We start from the raw sequence: 15,377 nt of genomic DNA on the forward strand, positions 1-15,377 counted from the left end.
TGGGGGGGGTTGGTGTTCATCAGTGACCAGATTTTCATCCAAGGGATCCCTAGGAAGTGGCAGCACTGCCAGTGTCTGTGGCTGGGGTATATCTCATTATCAATCCAGGCTGGGACTTAATGAGGTTCAGAGAAGCCCTGCAGAAGAGGATTTGGAAGTACTGGTGGATGAGAAGCTGGGCATGAGCCAGCAATGGGCACTTGAAGCCCAGAAGGCCAATGGCATCCTGGGCTGCATCCAAAGAAGAGTGGCCAGCAGGCTGAGAGGTGACTCTGCCACTCTGCCCTGCTCTGGTGAGACCTCACTGGGAGTGCCTGTGTCCAGCTCTGGGACCTCCAACACAAGAAAGATATGGACCTGCTGGAGCAGGTCCAGAGGAGGCCATAAGACAATCAGAGTGCTGGAGCACCTCCCCTATGAGAACAGGCTGAGAGAGTTGGTGCTGTTCAGCCTGGAGAAGAGAAGGCTCCAAAAAGACCTGAGAGCTGCATTTCAATAGCTGAAGGGGACCTACAGGAAGGCTGGGGAGGGACTGTTTAGAAGGGCCTGTGGTGATAGGACAAGGGGCAATGGTTTGAAACTGGAGCAGGGGAAATTTAGGTTGGACTTTAGGAGGAAGTTCTTCACAATGAGAGTGGTGAAATACTGGACAGGTTGCCCAGAGATGTGGCTGAGGTCCCATCATCGTTCAGGATCAGACTTCATGAGGCCATGGGCTCTAGTTGGAGCTGTCCCTGCTGACTGCAGGAGGGTTGGACAAGATGACCTCCGAGGGTCCCTTCCAGCCTGATGCAGTCTGTGAATCTGTGGGGTTCCTGTGCCTACTAAAAGCAGCACGAACAGGACTCCCAGCCACCAGTTCAGAGGAGGAGGGTCAGCTTTCACTCTGCAGCAGCTCTGTGCAGTGAAATGCTCTGTCCTCCCCACCCCACCTGTCTGTTGCAGAAAAGGCTGACGTTCTCCTTCTCCGAGCCCAGCTGCCCTCCCATTTCCACCTTCAGCTCTCCGAACTGGAGTTCCACGAGATCATCGGCTCAGGTACCAGAGACACCAACATGTGCCCTTTGGGTTGCCTGATGCTCACATGTGATGGTTTGAAACTGTCTCTTTAATTTTTCTTCTCAAAGTTCAAGCAGAGAAAGCAGAAGAGTGTAAATAAGTCACTATTGGGTATAAGAAAGCAAAATAATGATTGTTCTAAACACTTCCATTGGATAGATAGAAATGCTTAAGAACTACTACTCAAAACAAAGTGGGGAGTCTGCAGTCTGCAGTGGGGGCAGCTGCTGGGCTGTCTGGCTGCTGTTTCATCTCTTCTGGCTGAAGATAACACACACTGACCTTGGCAGCTAAGTTAACAACTTTCTGCTTAACTAACTCTGCTTTCTGTCCAAGGGGGGTCTGAGGGGGAAGCTCCTGGGAGAGAGAGGCCCCTCTGGGGAGGGTCCCCCTTGGGGGGAAGCAAAGGGAGCTTGGTTGTGCTTTTCTGTTGATTGTATATATTTGTAAATGTTGTGGATAGTGTCTATTTGTACACATTCAGTGCATTTCATTGTAGATTGTAGATTTGCTTGTAAACACAGCTTGCATTTGCTTCCAGACTGGGCTAGCCTGCTTATTGTTGGTGTGGGGGAGGAATTTCAGCTCACACTGACACATCACAATAAACATCTATGTGCTTCTTTTAAACAATTTCAGGGTCCTTTGGCAAAGTCTACAAGGGACGATACAGAAATCAAATCGTTGCGATCAAACGGTGAGTCGGTCAGACCTGCCCACCTTGCATGGTTCAGGACATCATCTGACACAGAGTCACAGGCTGGGTGGGACCTTAAAGATTCACAGGTTATTAGAATGGGTTGGGTGGGACCTTAAAGATCAGCTTGTTCCAACCTCCCTGCCATGGGTTGGAAGGGACCTTAGAGATCATCTAGATCCAACACCCCTGCCATGGGCAGGGACACCCCCAACTAGACCAAGTTACCCAAGGCCTCATCCAACCTGGCCTTGAACACCCCCAGGGAGGGGGCAAGATCATCCAGTCCAACCCCCCTGCAGTCAGCAGGGCCATCTGCAACTAGAGCAGGTTGCTTAGAGTCCAAAACAACCTGACCTGGAATGTTTCTCACACTACTACTAAGTGTGGCCAGCAGGTCAGGGGCGGTGATTCTCCCCCTCTGCTCAGCTCTGCTGAGACCCCACCTGGAGTACTGCATCCAGGTCTGGAGCCTCTATTCCAAGAGGGATCTGGAGATGCTGGAAGGTGTCCAGAGAAGGGCCACCAGGATGAGCAGAGGGCTGGAGCACCTCTGCTATGAGGACAGACTGAGAGAGTTGGGGCTGTTCAGTCTGGAGAAGAGAGGGCTCCAAGGTGACCTTGTGGCCTTCCAGGATCTGAAGGGGGCTCCAAGAAAGCTGGGGAGGGACTTTTTAGGCTGTCAGGGAGTGCCAGGACTGGGGGGAATGGAATCAAGCTGGAAGTGGGGAGATTGAGAGTGGAGGTGAGAAAGAAGTTCTTCCCCATGAGAGTGGTGAGAGCCTGGAATGGGTTGTGCAGGGAGGTGGTTGAGGCCCCATCCCTGGAGGTGTTTGCAGCCAGGCTGGATGAGGCTCTGGCCAGCCTGCTGTAGTGTGAGGTGTCCCTGGGCATGGCAGGGGGGTTGGAACTGGATGATCCTTGTGGTCCCTTCCAACCCTGACTGATTCTAGGATTCTATAATTCTATACTTTGAAGAAGAAGAGTGATGGCTTCAAAGTGGAAGAACCTCTATTTAGATGAGACGATAGGAAGAAATTCTTTACAGTGAGGATGGTGAGACTCTGGAACAGATTGCCCAGAGAAGCAGTGGAGGCTCCAAGCTTGGAAGTGTTCAGAGCCAGGGTGGCTTTGGGCAATCTGGTCTAATAGGATGTGTCCCTGCCCATGGCAGGGGTGTTGGATCTAGATGGTCTTTAAGGTGCCTTCCAACCCCAAGCTGTCCCTGATTCTAAGATAAGTGTTAACCTCTCTCTACCTGACGACATTTTTGCCTTTTCTGCCCTGCCAATGGGAAGCTACCGAGCCAACACCTACTGCTCCAAGTCTGACGTGGACATGTTCTGCCGCGAGGTGTCCATCCTCTGCCGCCTCAACCACCCCTGCGTCATCCAGTTCGTGGGAGCTTGCTTGGATGACCCCAGCCAGTTTGCCATCGTCACCCAGTACATTTCTGGAGGGTCCCTCTTCTCCCTGCTCCATGAACAGAAGAGGTATTCCACCCACACCCTCCCTGGGTTCGTGAGACAAAGTTTGGAAGATCAGTAAAGCTCTGCTGCTGTAAATGGGATCCTGGGCTGGATCAGGAAAGCTGTGTCCAGCAGGGCTAGGGAAGTTCTTCTCCCTCTCTACTCTGCCCTGCTGAGACCACCCCTGCAATCCTGTGTCCAGTTTGGGGCTCCCCAGTTCAAGAGAGACAGAGACCTGCTGGAGAGAAGCCAAGGGAGAGCCAGGAGGATGCTTAGGGGACTTGAGCATCTCCCCTGGGAAGAGAGCCTGAGAGCCCTGGGGCTGTTTAGTGTGGAGAAGAGAAGGCTGAGAGGGGATCTGATCAATGTCTCTCAATGTGTGAGGGGTGGGTGTCAAGGGGAGGGGGCCAGGCTCTTTTGGGTGGGTCACAGGGATAGGACAAGGAACAATGGGTTCAAAGTTGAACAGAGAAGATTTCAGCTCACCATGAGGAGAAACTTCTTTGCAGTGAGGGTGCCAGAGCCCTGGAGCAGGCTGCCCAGGGGGGTTGTGGAGTCTCCTTCTCTGGAGCCTTTCCAACCCCACCTGGCTGCATTCCTGTGCAGACTACCCTAAGTGCTGCTGCTCTGGCAGGGGGTTGGACCTGATGATCTCTTGAGGTCCCTTCCACCCTCTGACATACTGTGAGACAGTGAAATGCAGCTCCTTTCAGTGAAAAAAAAAAAAAAAAAAGAGAAAGGAACACAGCAGAAAAATCTAAGCTTTTTTTCAGATCTTTGGGATGGACAAGGGAAATTAATAACTAACCACAAAATTCCTGCTCTTCTTTTACCCATCTACATAGACTTTATGGCATCAACACCTGAAGGGATCCTACAGGAAGGCTGGAGAAGAACTTTTCATAAAGGTGTCTAGCAATAGGAGAAGGGGGAATGGTTTTAAGCTGTGAGTAGGTTCAGACCAGATGTCAGGAAGAAGTTCTTCAGTACAAGGGTGGTGAGATGCTGGAATAGGTTGCCCAGGGAGGGGGTTGTGGATTCCCCCTCCATGACGGTGTTCAAGGCCAGGTTGGATGTGGCCTTGAGGCACCCCTGCCCATGTCAGGGAGGCTGGAGTAGATGATCTCTGAGGTCCCTTCCAAACTAAGCCCTTTTATGACTCCAAAAGTTCTGTGAATTACAGATATGATTAATTTACAGGTAGTTTTTCTCTTTTTATTAAATTTGAGTAATTTTTCTTTTCTCTTTCCCAAAACACAGAACTCTTGACCTGCAGTCTAAGCTGATTATTGCAGTGGATGTTGCCAAAGGCATGGAGTACCTCCACAACCTCACCCAGCCCATCATCCATCGTGATCTGAACAGGTAGGTTGGTCTCTCTAGCCTACAAATTCATCTGCCACCAGAGGATGCAGCTGCTAAAAACCAGTGTTTTCTCCCATCTGACCCATCAATGGTCTGCCTTTTTTTAGAAGCAGGAAACATCTTCTCTATCAGTGGAACTTTTGTGTGCCATGTCTATGTCTAAAGTTGCTCAGGTGAGTTGTTCTGCACTACCTTCTGCTCTGGGCTCACCAAAATGAGCTGTATTTAAAGCAGAGCAAGGAGGTGAAGGATTGTGGCAGGGTTGTGGCATTCCATATTTCTAGATTGTAGTTTTGCTTGTAAATATGGCTTCATTTGCTTTCAACTGAGCTGGGCTGGCAGTTTTATGTTGGGAGGTAATTTCAACCCACCACAAGGATGTTGATGCTGCCCTGCAGGGATGGGGACACATCAGTCAGGTCTCTTGTTTAACCTCTTTGTTTAGTTCTTTGCAGAGTTTATTGACACACAGAACTGTGCTCCCAAACAACACCTCCTCCCCTTCTGTCATTGCTTCATCTCCCTTATTTTGTTTTGCCTTCATTTTTTTTTTCTGTAAATATTTACCCACATCTCTGAGTTCATCTGCCTGTTTCTTGGTGGGTTTGGCCCATTTGTTACAGATAAAAGTGTCTCTAAGAGCTAAAATCCAGTGCAGGACTCTGCACTCGCTCCATTTCTCTGGTGGGTTCTGAGTGGAAGCACCGAGTGCTCGGTGTGTGCAGAGAGCAATCTGCTCGAGCTCTTCTAGCTGGGAAAAGTCTTGTGGTGTGCATGGCTCAGTGCAGGGTGGAGAAATGCCCAGCTGCACTGAGTTGTGAGATGTTGGGTGAGATGATCCCCTTGCTGAGGACAAAGCAAGACTCTTAGCTCTGCCAGCCCTTTGAGGCCCATCCTGCCATCGCGGATGGCTGAGCTGTCCTCTCACAAAACCCCCCTGCCTTTGGCTGGTAGCTCTTCTGCTTTTACTAGGCATCAACCCTTGTATGCCTTCAGCACTGAGATGGGCATCCAGTTCTCCATTTTGGGTCCAAGTCAGGATCACTAAGATCTCCAAATTAGGTGTCTTTACTCTCCTGGCAACTTGATCTCAACCCATCTTACACCACAAAATCTGGATGTTGATATCGCAAACTCTAAGTGTATGAAGTTGTGAGGAAAAGCTTGGCACTGGCCAGAGCTTTTCTGCATTAACTTTTCTCTCTCAAAATAACGTTAGCTGTTGAGAAGAGTGACATCCTTCCACCAGCTCTAGAGACCTTTGGAAGCATTATGGAGAAAAGTTCTCTGGGTCAGACCCAAGAGAGTGTCCAGTTCTTAAACTGTCGGGTGGTCTGACTAGAATTCTGGAATTTCCTGTGCATAAAGCAACTGCAGAGCCACTACAAAAAAAAAAAAAAAAAAAGACAGGCTGGAAGAATTTCTTCTTCCCACCCCATTTTTCTTTTTCCATGATGGTACTTGTCTTGTTTTTCCATTGCACATCATCTATGTCCATCACCTTCTGTCTTCCTCCAGCTGAGGTTCCTTTTCCTCACCCTGCTTCATTCATGCTCTTGCTTTCTCACCAAGTTTCTCCTTCAGGTACCTGCACCCCTTAACAGGTTTCTTTCAGGCCTGTGGAGCTCAAAGGGAGATGCTCTTTAGAAGCTGCAGCTCTTTCCTCAGGCATGTGACAAGCCAAGAGCCTCAGGTCTGGATGCTGTGAGGCCAGTTTGGGACAGCAACGATCCAGAAGTTAGGTTCAGCTCCATGCCTTCTCCCTGCTGGCTGGTAGATTCTGCACTGGAGGATTTTAAATGATGCTTTCCACAAAAGGAAGAGATCTGCAAAGCACATCATTGCCTCAGAGGGCTTTTACCAGATGGCATTTGTGAGGGTCAGAAGATAATTTGCTGTGAGGACATCAGTGGCCTGATGCATAGTGCTGTCAGCAGCTTCATTCCTGAAACTTTCCAGCGTGCCAGTAGAAGCCACGCTTTCAGCGTGAGCCCCAGCCAGCCCACAGCTACAATTACCAGATGAAAATCTGTATGACAACTTAAGAGAAAGACCAAGAGTGAAATTCTGTGTTGAGTTTTGCCAGGGGCTTCACAGGAGCCTCACATTTTTTACCTTCAGTTTCCACGTAGCTCGTAAGCCTCTTTGTGAGTCCTGCAGCCCAACGCGATGCACATAAATGCATGAAATAAATCTGCAATATGGCTCTGCAGAACACAGGCCAAAATGAATCTTTCATGTCTCTACCCTGGAAAAGGGGTTATCCTTCCATTCTGGGGATAATTGGGAGTTTTATTTTGCTTTCTAGTTGTGGGGAAAGAAGTTCTGACAGCTCTCAGCTATAGTGGCACGTATCAGCTTATTACTGCTGAGAGCACGGAGAGGGATTGTAGCCACAATGATGATAGCACTTTAATAAAAGAGAGACCATTTTAGTATCAATTTAATTTAAGCCATAACAGCTGAACATGGTGGGACCAAGCCTTTGAGCAACTAACCTTTGTTTGATGGCTCTAACTAGCTGTAAAAGTTTGAGCTCTGGCTTAGCTGGGAAGATGAAAGGGGAGCTGGAAGCCTGGTGGTAATGGGGATGGTGTCTGCAACTCCTCTTTGTTACAGAATCCCTTATGAAGTCCCAGAATAGCAGTTGCCTTTCATTAAACCCACAGCATCTTAAAGGCAGGAGGATCCTTTCATGGCCCTTTTCTCCAGGAAGGGACAGACACTGAATGTGTTCTGCCTGGATCCTGCCCCCGTGGCTGCAGACCTGCAGAACTGCAGGCTGCTGTTAAAGCCTGGATGATCACACACTTCAGAGCCTTTTCTCCTCTTTCTCCTTCCATGGCATCGTGAAGAGAATGATGCTTGGCCTCTGTGATTCAAACTGTGTGTGGCCTCAGTAGAAGACAATTAGATGCTGATCTGCTGAACTCATTATTCACCTTCTGCCAGATCAGATTTCCCTTGCTGTATTTCTCAAAGCAGAGGCTTAAGAGATCCTTTCTCATCTGTGGTTTGCAAATTTCCAAGTGCTATCGAGGCAGTAACAGAGGTTTTGAGCTGCACCTTCCAAGCCTTATTTCTGTGGGTTATATTTTTTACCTTAGAAAAGAAAAATTACTAAGTGTAGTGGCACCAGACTGACAAAGCCCTTCCAGAGCCTGTCTGCTGCTTTCAGGTATGTCCTCAGCACCAAGAGGGCCATCTCAGTGCTGTCTTGTCAGAAACACTTGCACACACCATGCACAGCAGGGTCTGTCTGAGTTCCCAGCTTCTCCCCAAAACCTGTCAGCCCAGGTCATGACCATAGCATCCTAGAATCATAGAATCCGTAGGAAGGGACCACAAGGATCATCCAGCTCCAACCCCCTGCCATGGCCAGGGACACCTCACACTACAGCAGGCTGGCCAGAGCCTCATCCAGCCTGGCTGCAAACACCTCCAGGGCTGGGGCCTCAACCACCTCCCTGCACAACCCATTCCAGGCTCTCACCACTCTCCTGGGGAAGAACTTCTTCCTCACCTCCACTCTCAATCTCCCCACTTCCAGCTTGATTCCATTCCCCCCAGTCCTGGCACTCCCTGACAGCCTAAAAAGTCCCTCCCCAGCTTTCTTGGAGCCCCCTTCAGATCCTGGAAGGCCACAAGAAGGTCACCTCAGAGCCTTCTCTTCTCCAGACTCAACAGCCCCAACTCTCTCAGTCTGTCCTCAGAGCAGAGCAGCTCCAGCCCTCTGCTCATCCTGGTGGCCCTTCTCTGGACACCTTCCAGCATCTCCAGATCCCTCTTGGAATAGAGGCTGCAGACCTGGATGCAGTACTCCAGGTGGGGTCTCAGCAGAGCTGAGCAGAGGGGGAGAATCCCCTCCCTTGCCCTGCTGGCCACACTTCTCCTGATGCAGCCCAGGCTCTGCTTGGCTTTCTGGGCTGCAAGTCACACTGACAGCTCCTGCTGAGCTTCTCATCCCCCTGCACCCCCAAGTCCCTCTCCTCAGGGCTGCTCTCCAGCCAGTCCCTGCCCAGCCTGCATTTCTGCTTGGGATTGCCTCCACCCAGCTGCAGGACCCTGCCCTTGGTCTTGTTGCACCTCATGTATATCATCAGGTTTGGTTTATTGGAGGCACACAAGATCCTTGAGTAGACTGAAGCTGGAGCTCCACACACTTTATTCACATTGTGAGATTGTGGTCATTTTTGTCACTACTGACAGAGGTCAAATTTGAAGCAAGACCACAGAAAAGTCTGTGGGTTTGTATGATCCCTGTACCCACAGGGTACAGCCTTTAAGAGTCCCTCTGGTTATCCTTGTGTTTGAATAGCATTTTCATCTGACATCATGGGGGTCTCAGAACAATTCCATATGTCCCACTCAAATCACTTACATATTTTGATGGATAGTATATATGGGAGCTAAAATCAGGCTAAACATGAAGTAGGAGAGTCATGGCTATGCTGTATGAACCCACCACACTTCTGTGATTTCATTTATCATCCCAGGGTTTGGGCTTAGCTGAAGCTAGAAATCTTGAGGACAGTGATGTGTGGGAGTCCTGCTTGGGAGAGCTTCACTTTTTCTTTTTTTTTCCCCCCCTAAAAACTATTATCTGATAAAATTTGTGTTCCTCACTTGACTGTTCTTGCTCATATCTGTAGATCTTCTGCCTCTTTGTTGAGGCCATCAATATTGCTTTCATTTTCCATTCATCATGCAAGCCACTGCCAACTTTCTCATTTCTTTTTTCATATCCTTCTCACTCTCCTGAATGCTGGAGGATCAGCCAGCACTGTGATAAACACCATGTGAGGGTTGTTGTGTCCACCTCTGTACACTTTGATCTTTTCACTTACTCAGCCCTTCAGAAGCTGTGTGCTGTGAAGGCAGAGTGAGTGGTGTATGAAAACCCTGATCTTCTGGAGGCTTTTGACCTAGCTAAAGAGTCCTGGGAATCTTTGTCCACACTCCCAGTTTGTTTGAAAACCTGTGCTCCTGATGGTGCTCTGCAAAAGCCTTGCTCTTGATTTGTTGCATGCAGCTGCTGTCTTTCTGCTTCCTCTCGTGTGGTCACAGAATCACAGAGTTGGAAGGGACCTTAAAGATCACCTAGTTCCAACCCCCTGCCATGGACAGGGACACCTTCCACTAGACCAGGTTGCTCAAAGCCTCATCCAGCCTGGTCTTGAACACCTCTGGGGAGGGGAGATCCACTGCCTCACTGGGCAACCTGTTCCAGTGTCTCACCACCCTCCCTGTCAAGAATTTCTTCCTTGTGTCTAGTGGAAATCCACCTTCTTCCAGTCTGAAGCCACCACCCCTCATCCTGCCACTCCAGGCCTTTGTAACAAGTCCCTCCCCAGCTCTCCTTTAGCCACCTTCAAATCCTGGAAAACTGCTGTAAGGTGTCCCCACAGCCTTCTCTCCTCCAGGCTGAGCAGCCCTAACTCTCACAGCCTGTCCCTGTAGGGGAGGTGCTCCAGCCCTCTGATCATCTTCATGGCCTCCTCTGGACCTGCTCCAACAGTTCCATGTTCTTCTTGTGTTGGGGAACCCAGAGCTGAACCCAGCACTCCAGGTGAAATCTCACCAGCCTGGAGCAAAGGGGGAGAATCCCCTCCCTCAGCTGACTGTCCACAGCACTGCTTTGCTGAAAATTAAATCAACTGCAGCAGCTTCCCTCAATCAGCAAACCAATTGCCCATGGATTCTGCATACCCTTTTCTTGGGAGGTGACCTTTTGAAGAGCCAGAAGATGCCTGCATGGCCCTGGTCTGCACTCTGTGCTGCACTGTGCACACAGTGCATGTCTTGCAGTAGGCAAGCATTTAAACAAGGGATTTGCTTTTGTCCCTCAGCCTGCCCCTGCCCAGCCTTCATACAGCTGTAAAAGTTTGTCCATGTGGCAATGGCTCCCTTCTCCAGCTACTGTTAGAGGTCTTCTCTCTCAGCAGGTTTCTGCACCAGGTACAGAACCTCCTCATCTCCTGACAGCAATGGCACAGTGTCAGGCTGTTCCAGCCAGGCCCAGCTAAGTGCAGACACAGGGAGATGTTCCAGCTCTTGTCAGATTTTCTGGTTGCATCTATAGCAGATGTCTCCTCCCTGCAGCAAAACTCATTTGCATTCTGTGATAGTAACACAGTGGTTGAAAAAAGCCCTCATGAACTAGTGTGTTAAAAAAATGAAGGATTTCTCATTTTCTCCTACAAAAAGTGATGCTCACCACACTTCAGCCTACTCCTGAGCTGCCTGGAAAAGTGCAGCTCCTTGCTGAGTTGTGGGCTCTGTTAGGATAAAAGACCAGCATGGTCACAGCCTGCAGAGTCCAAGGCACCATGTCTCTGTGCAGGCCTGATCCTGCCCTGGCAGAAAAGGTGCTGGCAGCAGCAGTTCTGCTGCCTGGCTCTTACTCCCCTAATCCCCACCTTCTGTTTTACCTCCTTTTGGGCACATGGCTCCTTCCCTGCTGATTGGAGTAACACAGGTCCCAGGATCCCAGCATGGTGGCAGTTGGAAGGCACCTCTGGAGATCGTCCACCCCAACCCCCTGCTAAAGCAGGGTCACCCACAGCAGCTTGCCCAGAATCACATTGGCCAGCTGGGTTTGGAACCTCTCCACAGGAGACTTCACAAACTCCCTGGGCAGCCTGCTCCAGGGCTCCAGCAGCCTCAAAGCCAACAAGTTTGTCTTCAAATGGAGTCTCCTGGGTTCCAGTTGTGCCTATTACTCTCCTGGGTTCCAGTTGTGCCTATCACTCTCCTGGGTTCCAGTTGTGCCATTTACCCTTCATCCTGTCCCTGGGCACCACTGAGAAGAATCTGACCCCATCCTCTTGCCCCACCACAGGTCCTTTAGCTCTTGCTGAGCATTGAGAAGATTCCTCTCTCATACTGCTCTTCTGCAGGCTCACCTGCCCCAGGTCTCTCAGCCTTTCCTCCTCACAGAGATGCTCCAAGCCCCTCAGCATCTTTGTAGCCTCCACTGGACTCTCTCCAGTAGTTTCCTATCTCTCTTGAACTGGGGAGCCCAGGATTGGACTCAGAACTCCAGCTGCCACCTCACCAGGGCAGAGCAGAGGGAGAGGAGAACCTCCCTTGATCTGCTGGCCACAGAATTCTCCAGTGCCTTCTGAAGAATCCCAGTTCATGATGCATGGCACTGCATCCCTCAGTGCTGCTGAGTGACATTCCTGAGCTGCTCTTTCCAAACTGGGGCCGTGTGTGGCTGTGTTTGGAGCACAGACGCTGGCTTCCTTGCTTCGCCCTGCTGCTGGCTGTGCTTCATCTTGATCAAACACAGAAACAAACAAAGGAAAATAATCAAAGCTGCAGTTTTGTTAATTCCTCCTTTTCTGTTCCTCACAAGTGTGCCTTCCATTTTCCAGTCTGTGTCCTCACTACAAAGTCTCTCCCAGGAAAGCGAGAGCCATAGAGCATCTTCAAAGTTTGGAAGGGAAGCTCACAGCTCCAGACATCCCCCTGGCATAATAATGAATTCTGATCCCTTGTTCCTGATCTGTCACACTCAATGGATTTCACTGAGCCCTTGTAGAGAGACCAGAAATGAATGTTAGCTCTTCTGCACACCCTGAGCTGCAACCAGCTCCCTCTTCACCCACCATACCTTTCCTTCTGTCAGTGGTCACTGATGGGGAGCTGCCCACCCCTGCCGTTGCACCAGGTGCTTTAGGACCACAAATTCAGAAGGCACACCTCCCACCACCACCACCACCAGCAGTCTGCTTCAGCCTCCATCAGCTGGGGAAATCAGTTCTCAAACAGTCATTGGGTAATTTAAGACCTGCCTTCATCCCTCACAGCCTGCATTCCTGGAGACCCTCTAGCCACCAGCCTGGCCAGACCATAGCATGTCCTCTCCCCAGACCATGTCCTCTCCCCAGACCATAGCATATCCACTCCCCAGACCATAGCATATCCACTCCCCAGACCATAGCATGTCCTCTCCCCACACCATAGCATGTCCTCTCCCCAGACCATGTCCTCTCCCCAGACCATAGCATGTCCTCTCCCCACACCATAGCATGTCCTCTCCCCACACCATAGCATGTCCTCTCCCCAGTAGCATTCCTCTCCCCAAGCCATAGCATCCTCTCCCCCAGACCATCATGTCCTCTCCAACCTAGCTCCTCTCCCCAGACCATAGCATGTCCTCTCCCCAGATACCCCATGTCTCCTTGCTCCAGCCAGGGAGCAGTGAGGTGCTGACTTTCAGAGGAGGGCATAGCTGCCTCCATGGACCTTTCTAAGCCATCTGCCAAGGCAGCCCCATCTCAGCCACATCCTCTGCCTTGAATCCTAAACACAGCTGAGAAACCATTGCTCAGCTCAGGACAGGGTGTCCCAGCTCAGTCACATCCTCTGTCTTGAGTCTCAAATGCAGCTGGGAAGCCATCACCCAGCTCAGGCCTATCCTGAAACACCATGTGTATGTCTATGGTACACCAATCTTCTGTGGTTTCTGTTTCTGTGAGAAACAGAAGAGAGAGCAGGGAATCACAGCAAGGGTCTGAAGTCAGAAGTGTCCCTGCTGACTGTGGGGTGGTGGACAAGATGACTTTTGAGGGTCCCTTCCAACCCAGTGCAATCTGTGAGTCTGTGTTAAACCATTAAATCTGCATTTCTGCACCTCAGCAAGCCCCGTGGCTGCTCAAAGCCTCATCCAACCTTGAACACCTCCAGAGAAGAGGCATCCTCAACCTCCCTGAGCAACCTGTTCCAGTTTCTCACCACCCAAACTTGTTTAACTGTCCTGAAAGCCAGGCTCTGCAATGTGCAGAGTGTATATATAGTGTGTGTATCCATAGTCAGTATTGGAGGCAAAGTCTCACAGTCTCACAGTGTATCAGAGGTTGGAAGGGACCTCCAGAGATCATCAGGTCCAACCCCCTGCCAGAGCAGCAGCACTTAGGGTAGTCTGCACAGGAATGCAGCCAGGGGGGGTTGGAAAGGCTCCAGAGAAGGAGACTCCACAACCCCCCTGGGCAGCCTGCTCCAGGGCTCTGGCACCCTCACTGCAAAGAAGTTTCTCCTCATGGTGAGCTGAAATCTTCTCTGTTCAACTTTGAACCCATTGTTCCTTGTCCTATCCCTGTGACCCACCCAAAAGAGCCTGGCCCCCTCCCCTTGACACCCACCCCTCACACATTGAGAGACATTGATCAGATCCCCTCTCAGCCTTCTCTTCTCCACACTAAACAGCCCCAGGGCTCTCAGGCTCTCTTCCCAGGGGAGATGCTCAAGTCCCCTAAGCATCCTCCTGGCTCTCCCTTGGCTTCTCTCCAGCAGGTCTCTGTCTCTCTTGACCTGGGGAGCCCCAAACTGGACACAGGATTGCAGGGGTGGTCTCAGCAGGGCAGAGTAGAGAGGGAGAAGAACTTCCCTAGCCCTGCTGGACACAGCTTTCCTGATCCATCCCAGGATCCCATTGCTCTCTTGGCCACCAGAGCACATTGTTGTTCCATGCAGAACTTGCTGCCCACCAGCACTCCAAGGGCTTTCTGTGTGGAGCTGCTCTCCAGCAGGGCAGCCTCTAACCTGTCCTGGTGCTGTTGTTATTTCTCCCCAGCTGCAGGACCCTGCCCTTGTCCTTATTCAACTCCATGAGGATTGCCTGCAGCCAGCTCTCAGCCTGTCCAGGTCAGGTTGGATGCTGCACAGCCTGAGGGGTGTCAGCCAACCCCCCCAGTGTGGGATCATCAGAACTTGCTGAGGGGACTCTCAATGCCCTCAGCCAGGTCCTTGATAAAGATATTGAACACAACTGGACCCAGGACTGATCCCTGGGGGACACCACTGGCCACAGGCCTCCAAGGTGACTCTGTGCCCCTGATGATGACCCTCTGAGCTCTGTTGTGGAGCCAGTTTGCAATCCACCTCCCTGACCAAAGTGATTTGGCCCCTGATGCAATCCATAAGTGCCACAGCCCACCTCAGAAGCTGTAATGCAGTCACCCCCTCAAATCAATGTCCAGTGCAGGACACAACCATTTATCACTGGCACACTGATGTTGCCACCATCCACTGTGAGAGTAAAGGACCTGAAAGCTGTAGATGGTGAAGTGACAGAGCTCACCTTTCAGTCTAACTAGCAGCTCTCCTTACTGAACACTCTTACCCTGATTTCTTGCAATTCACTGACCTCAAACCACACTTTTCCAAACCCTTGTATCTTAGAGTTCTTCTCTAAAATCCCTTCAACAGAGGGTGTCATGTTGAACAAGGAATGAGCCTGAAATCATTCTGGAGACTGGAGAACAAACTTTGACTCAAAACAGTCCTTTTCTACCCAGCCAGGAGTGAAAACACATCACTCTTCTCCTCTGGGGGCATCTTTCAAACACTGTGCTTAGTCTCTTGGTCAGCATGATCTACGACAATAGAACCAAACCAGATCATAGTCAGCACTGCTCAGCTGAGCACTGTGAGATGTTGTATGAGCCAGCAAAGCCAGTCCTCTGCTGCTAGAACCAACCTGTTCAGACTCTGATATGTGTGATGTGGGCCAGAACTTTGGTTGAGCAGTGCATGTGTTTCAGTTGGAACACCACTAGGTATCTGAGACTTTAAGGAACAGATCATCTAGAACAAGAAGTGGTGACTGAAATTGTGCCAGGGGAGGTTTAAGCTGGAGATTAGAAACAATTCTGGTCTGAAAGAGTGCTCAGGCATTGGAGCAGGCTGCCCAGGGAGCTGGTGGAGTCACCAAGCCTGGAGGTGTTCAAGAAACCTGGGGACATGGCACATGGGGACATGGTTTGGTGGTGCTGGGTTAA

General features: G+C 50.5%; 1 protein-coding gene across 1 annotated transcript in view; it reads left to right on the plus strand.

The window, feature by feature from the left end:
• The window catches only part of TNNI3K (TNNI3 interacting kinase), a 79,488-nt gene that overhangs the window by 42,540 nt on the left and 21,571 nt on the right, over positions 1–15,377 (plus strand). Inside the window, exons 14-17 of the mRNA XM_054383950.1 lie at positions 946–1,038; positions 1,699–1,756; positions 3,055–3,249; positions 4,486–4,590. Coding sequence (XP_054239925.1) covers positions 946–1,038; positions 1,699–1,756; positions 3,055–3,249; positions 4,486–4,590 — 451 coding nt within the window. The remainder of the gene's footprint in view (positions 1–945; positions 1,039–1,698; positions 1,757–3,054; positions 3,250–4,485; positions 4,591–15,377) is intronic.

Source organism: Indicator indicator, chromosome 10 (assembly GCF_027791375.1).
Source record: "Indicator indicator isolate 239-I01 chromosome 10, UM_Iind_1.1, whole genome shotgun sequence".
Lineage (NCBI taxonomy): Eukaryota > Metazoa > Chordata > Aves > Piciformes > Indicatoridae > Indicator > Indicator indicator.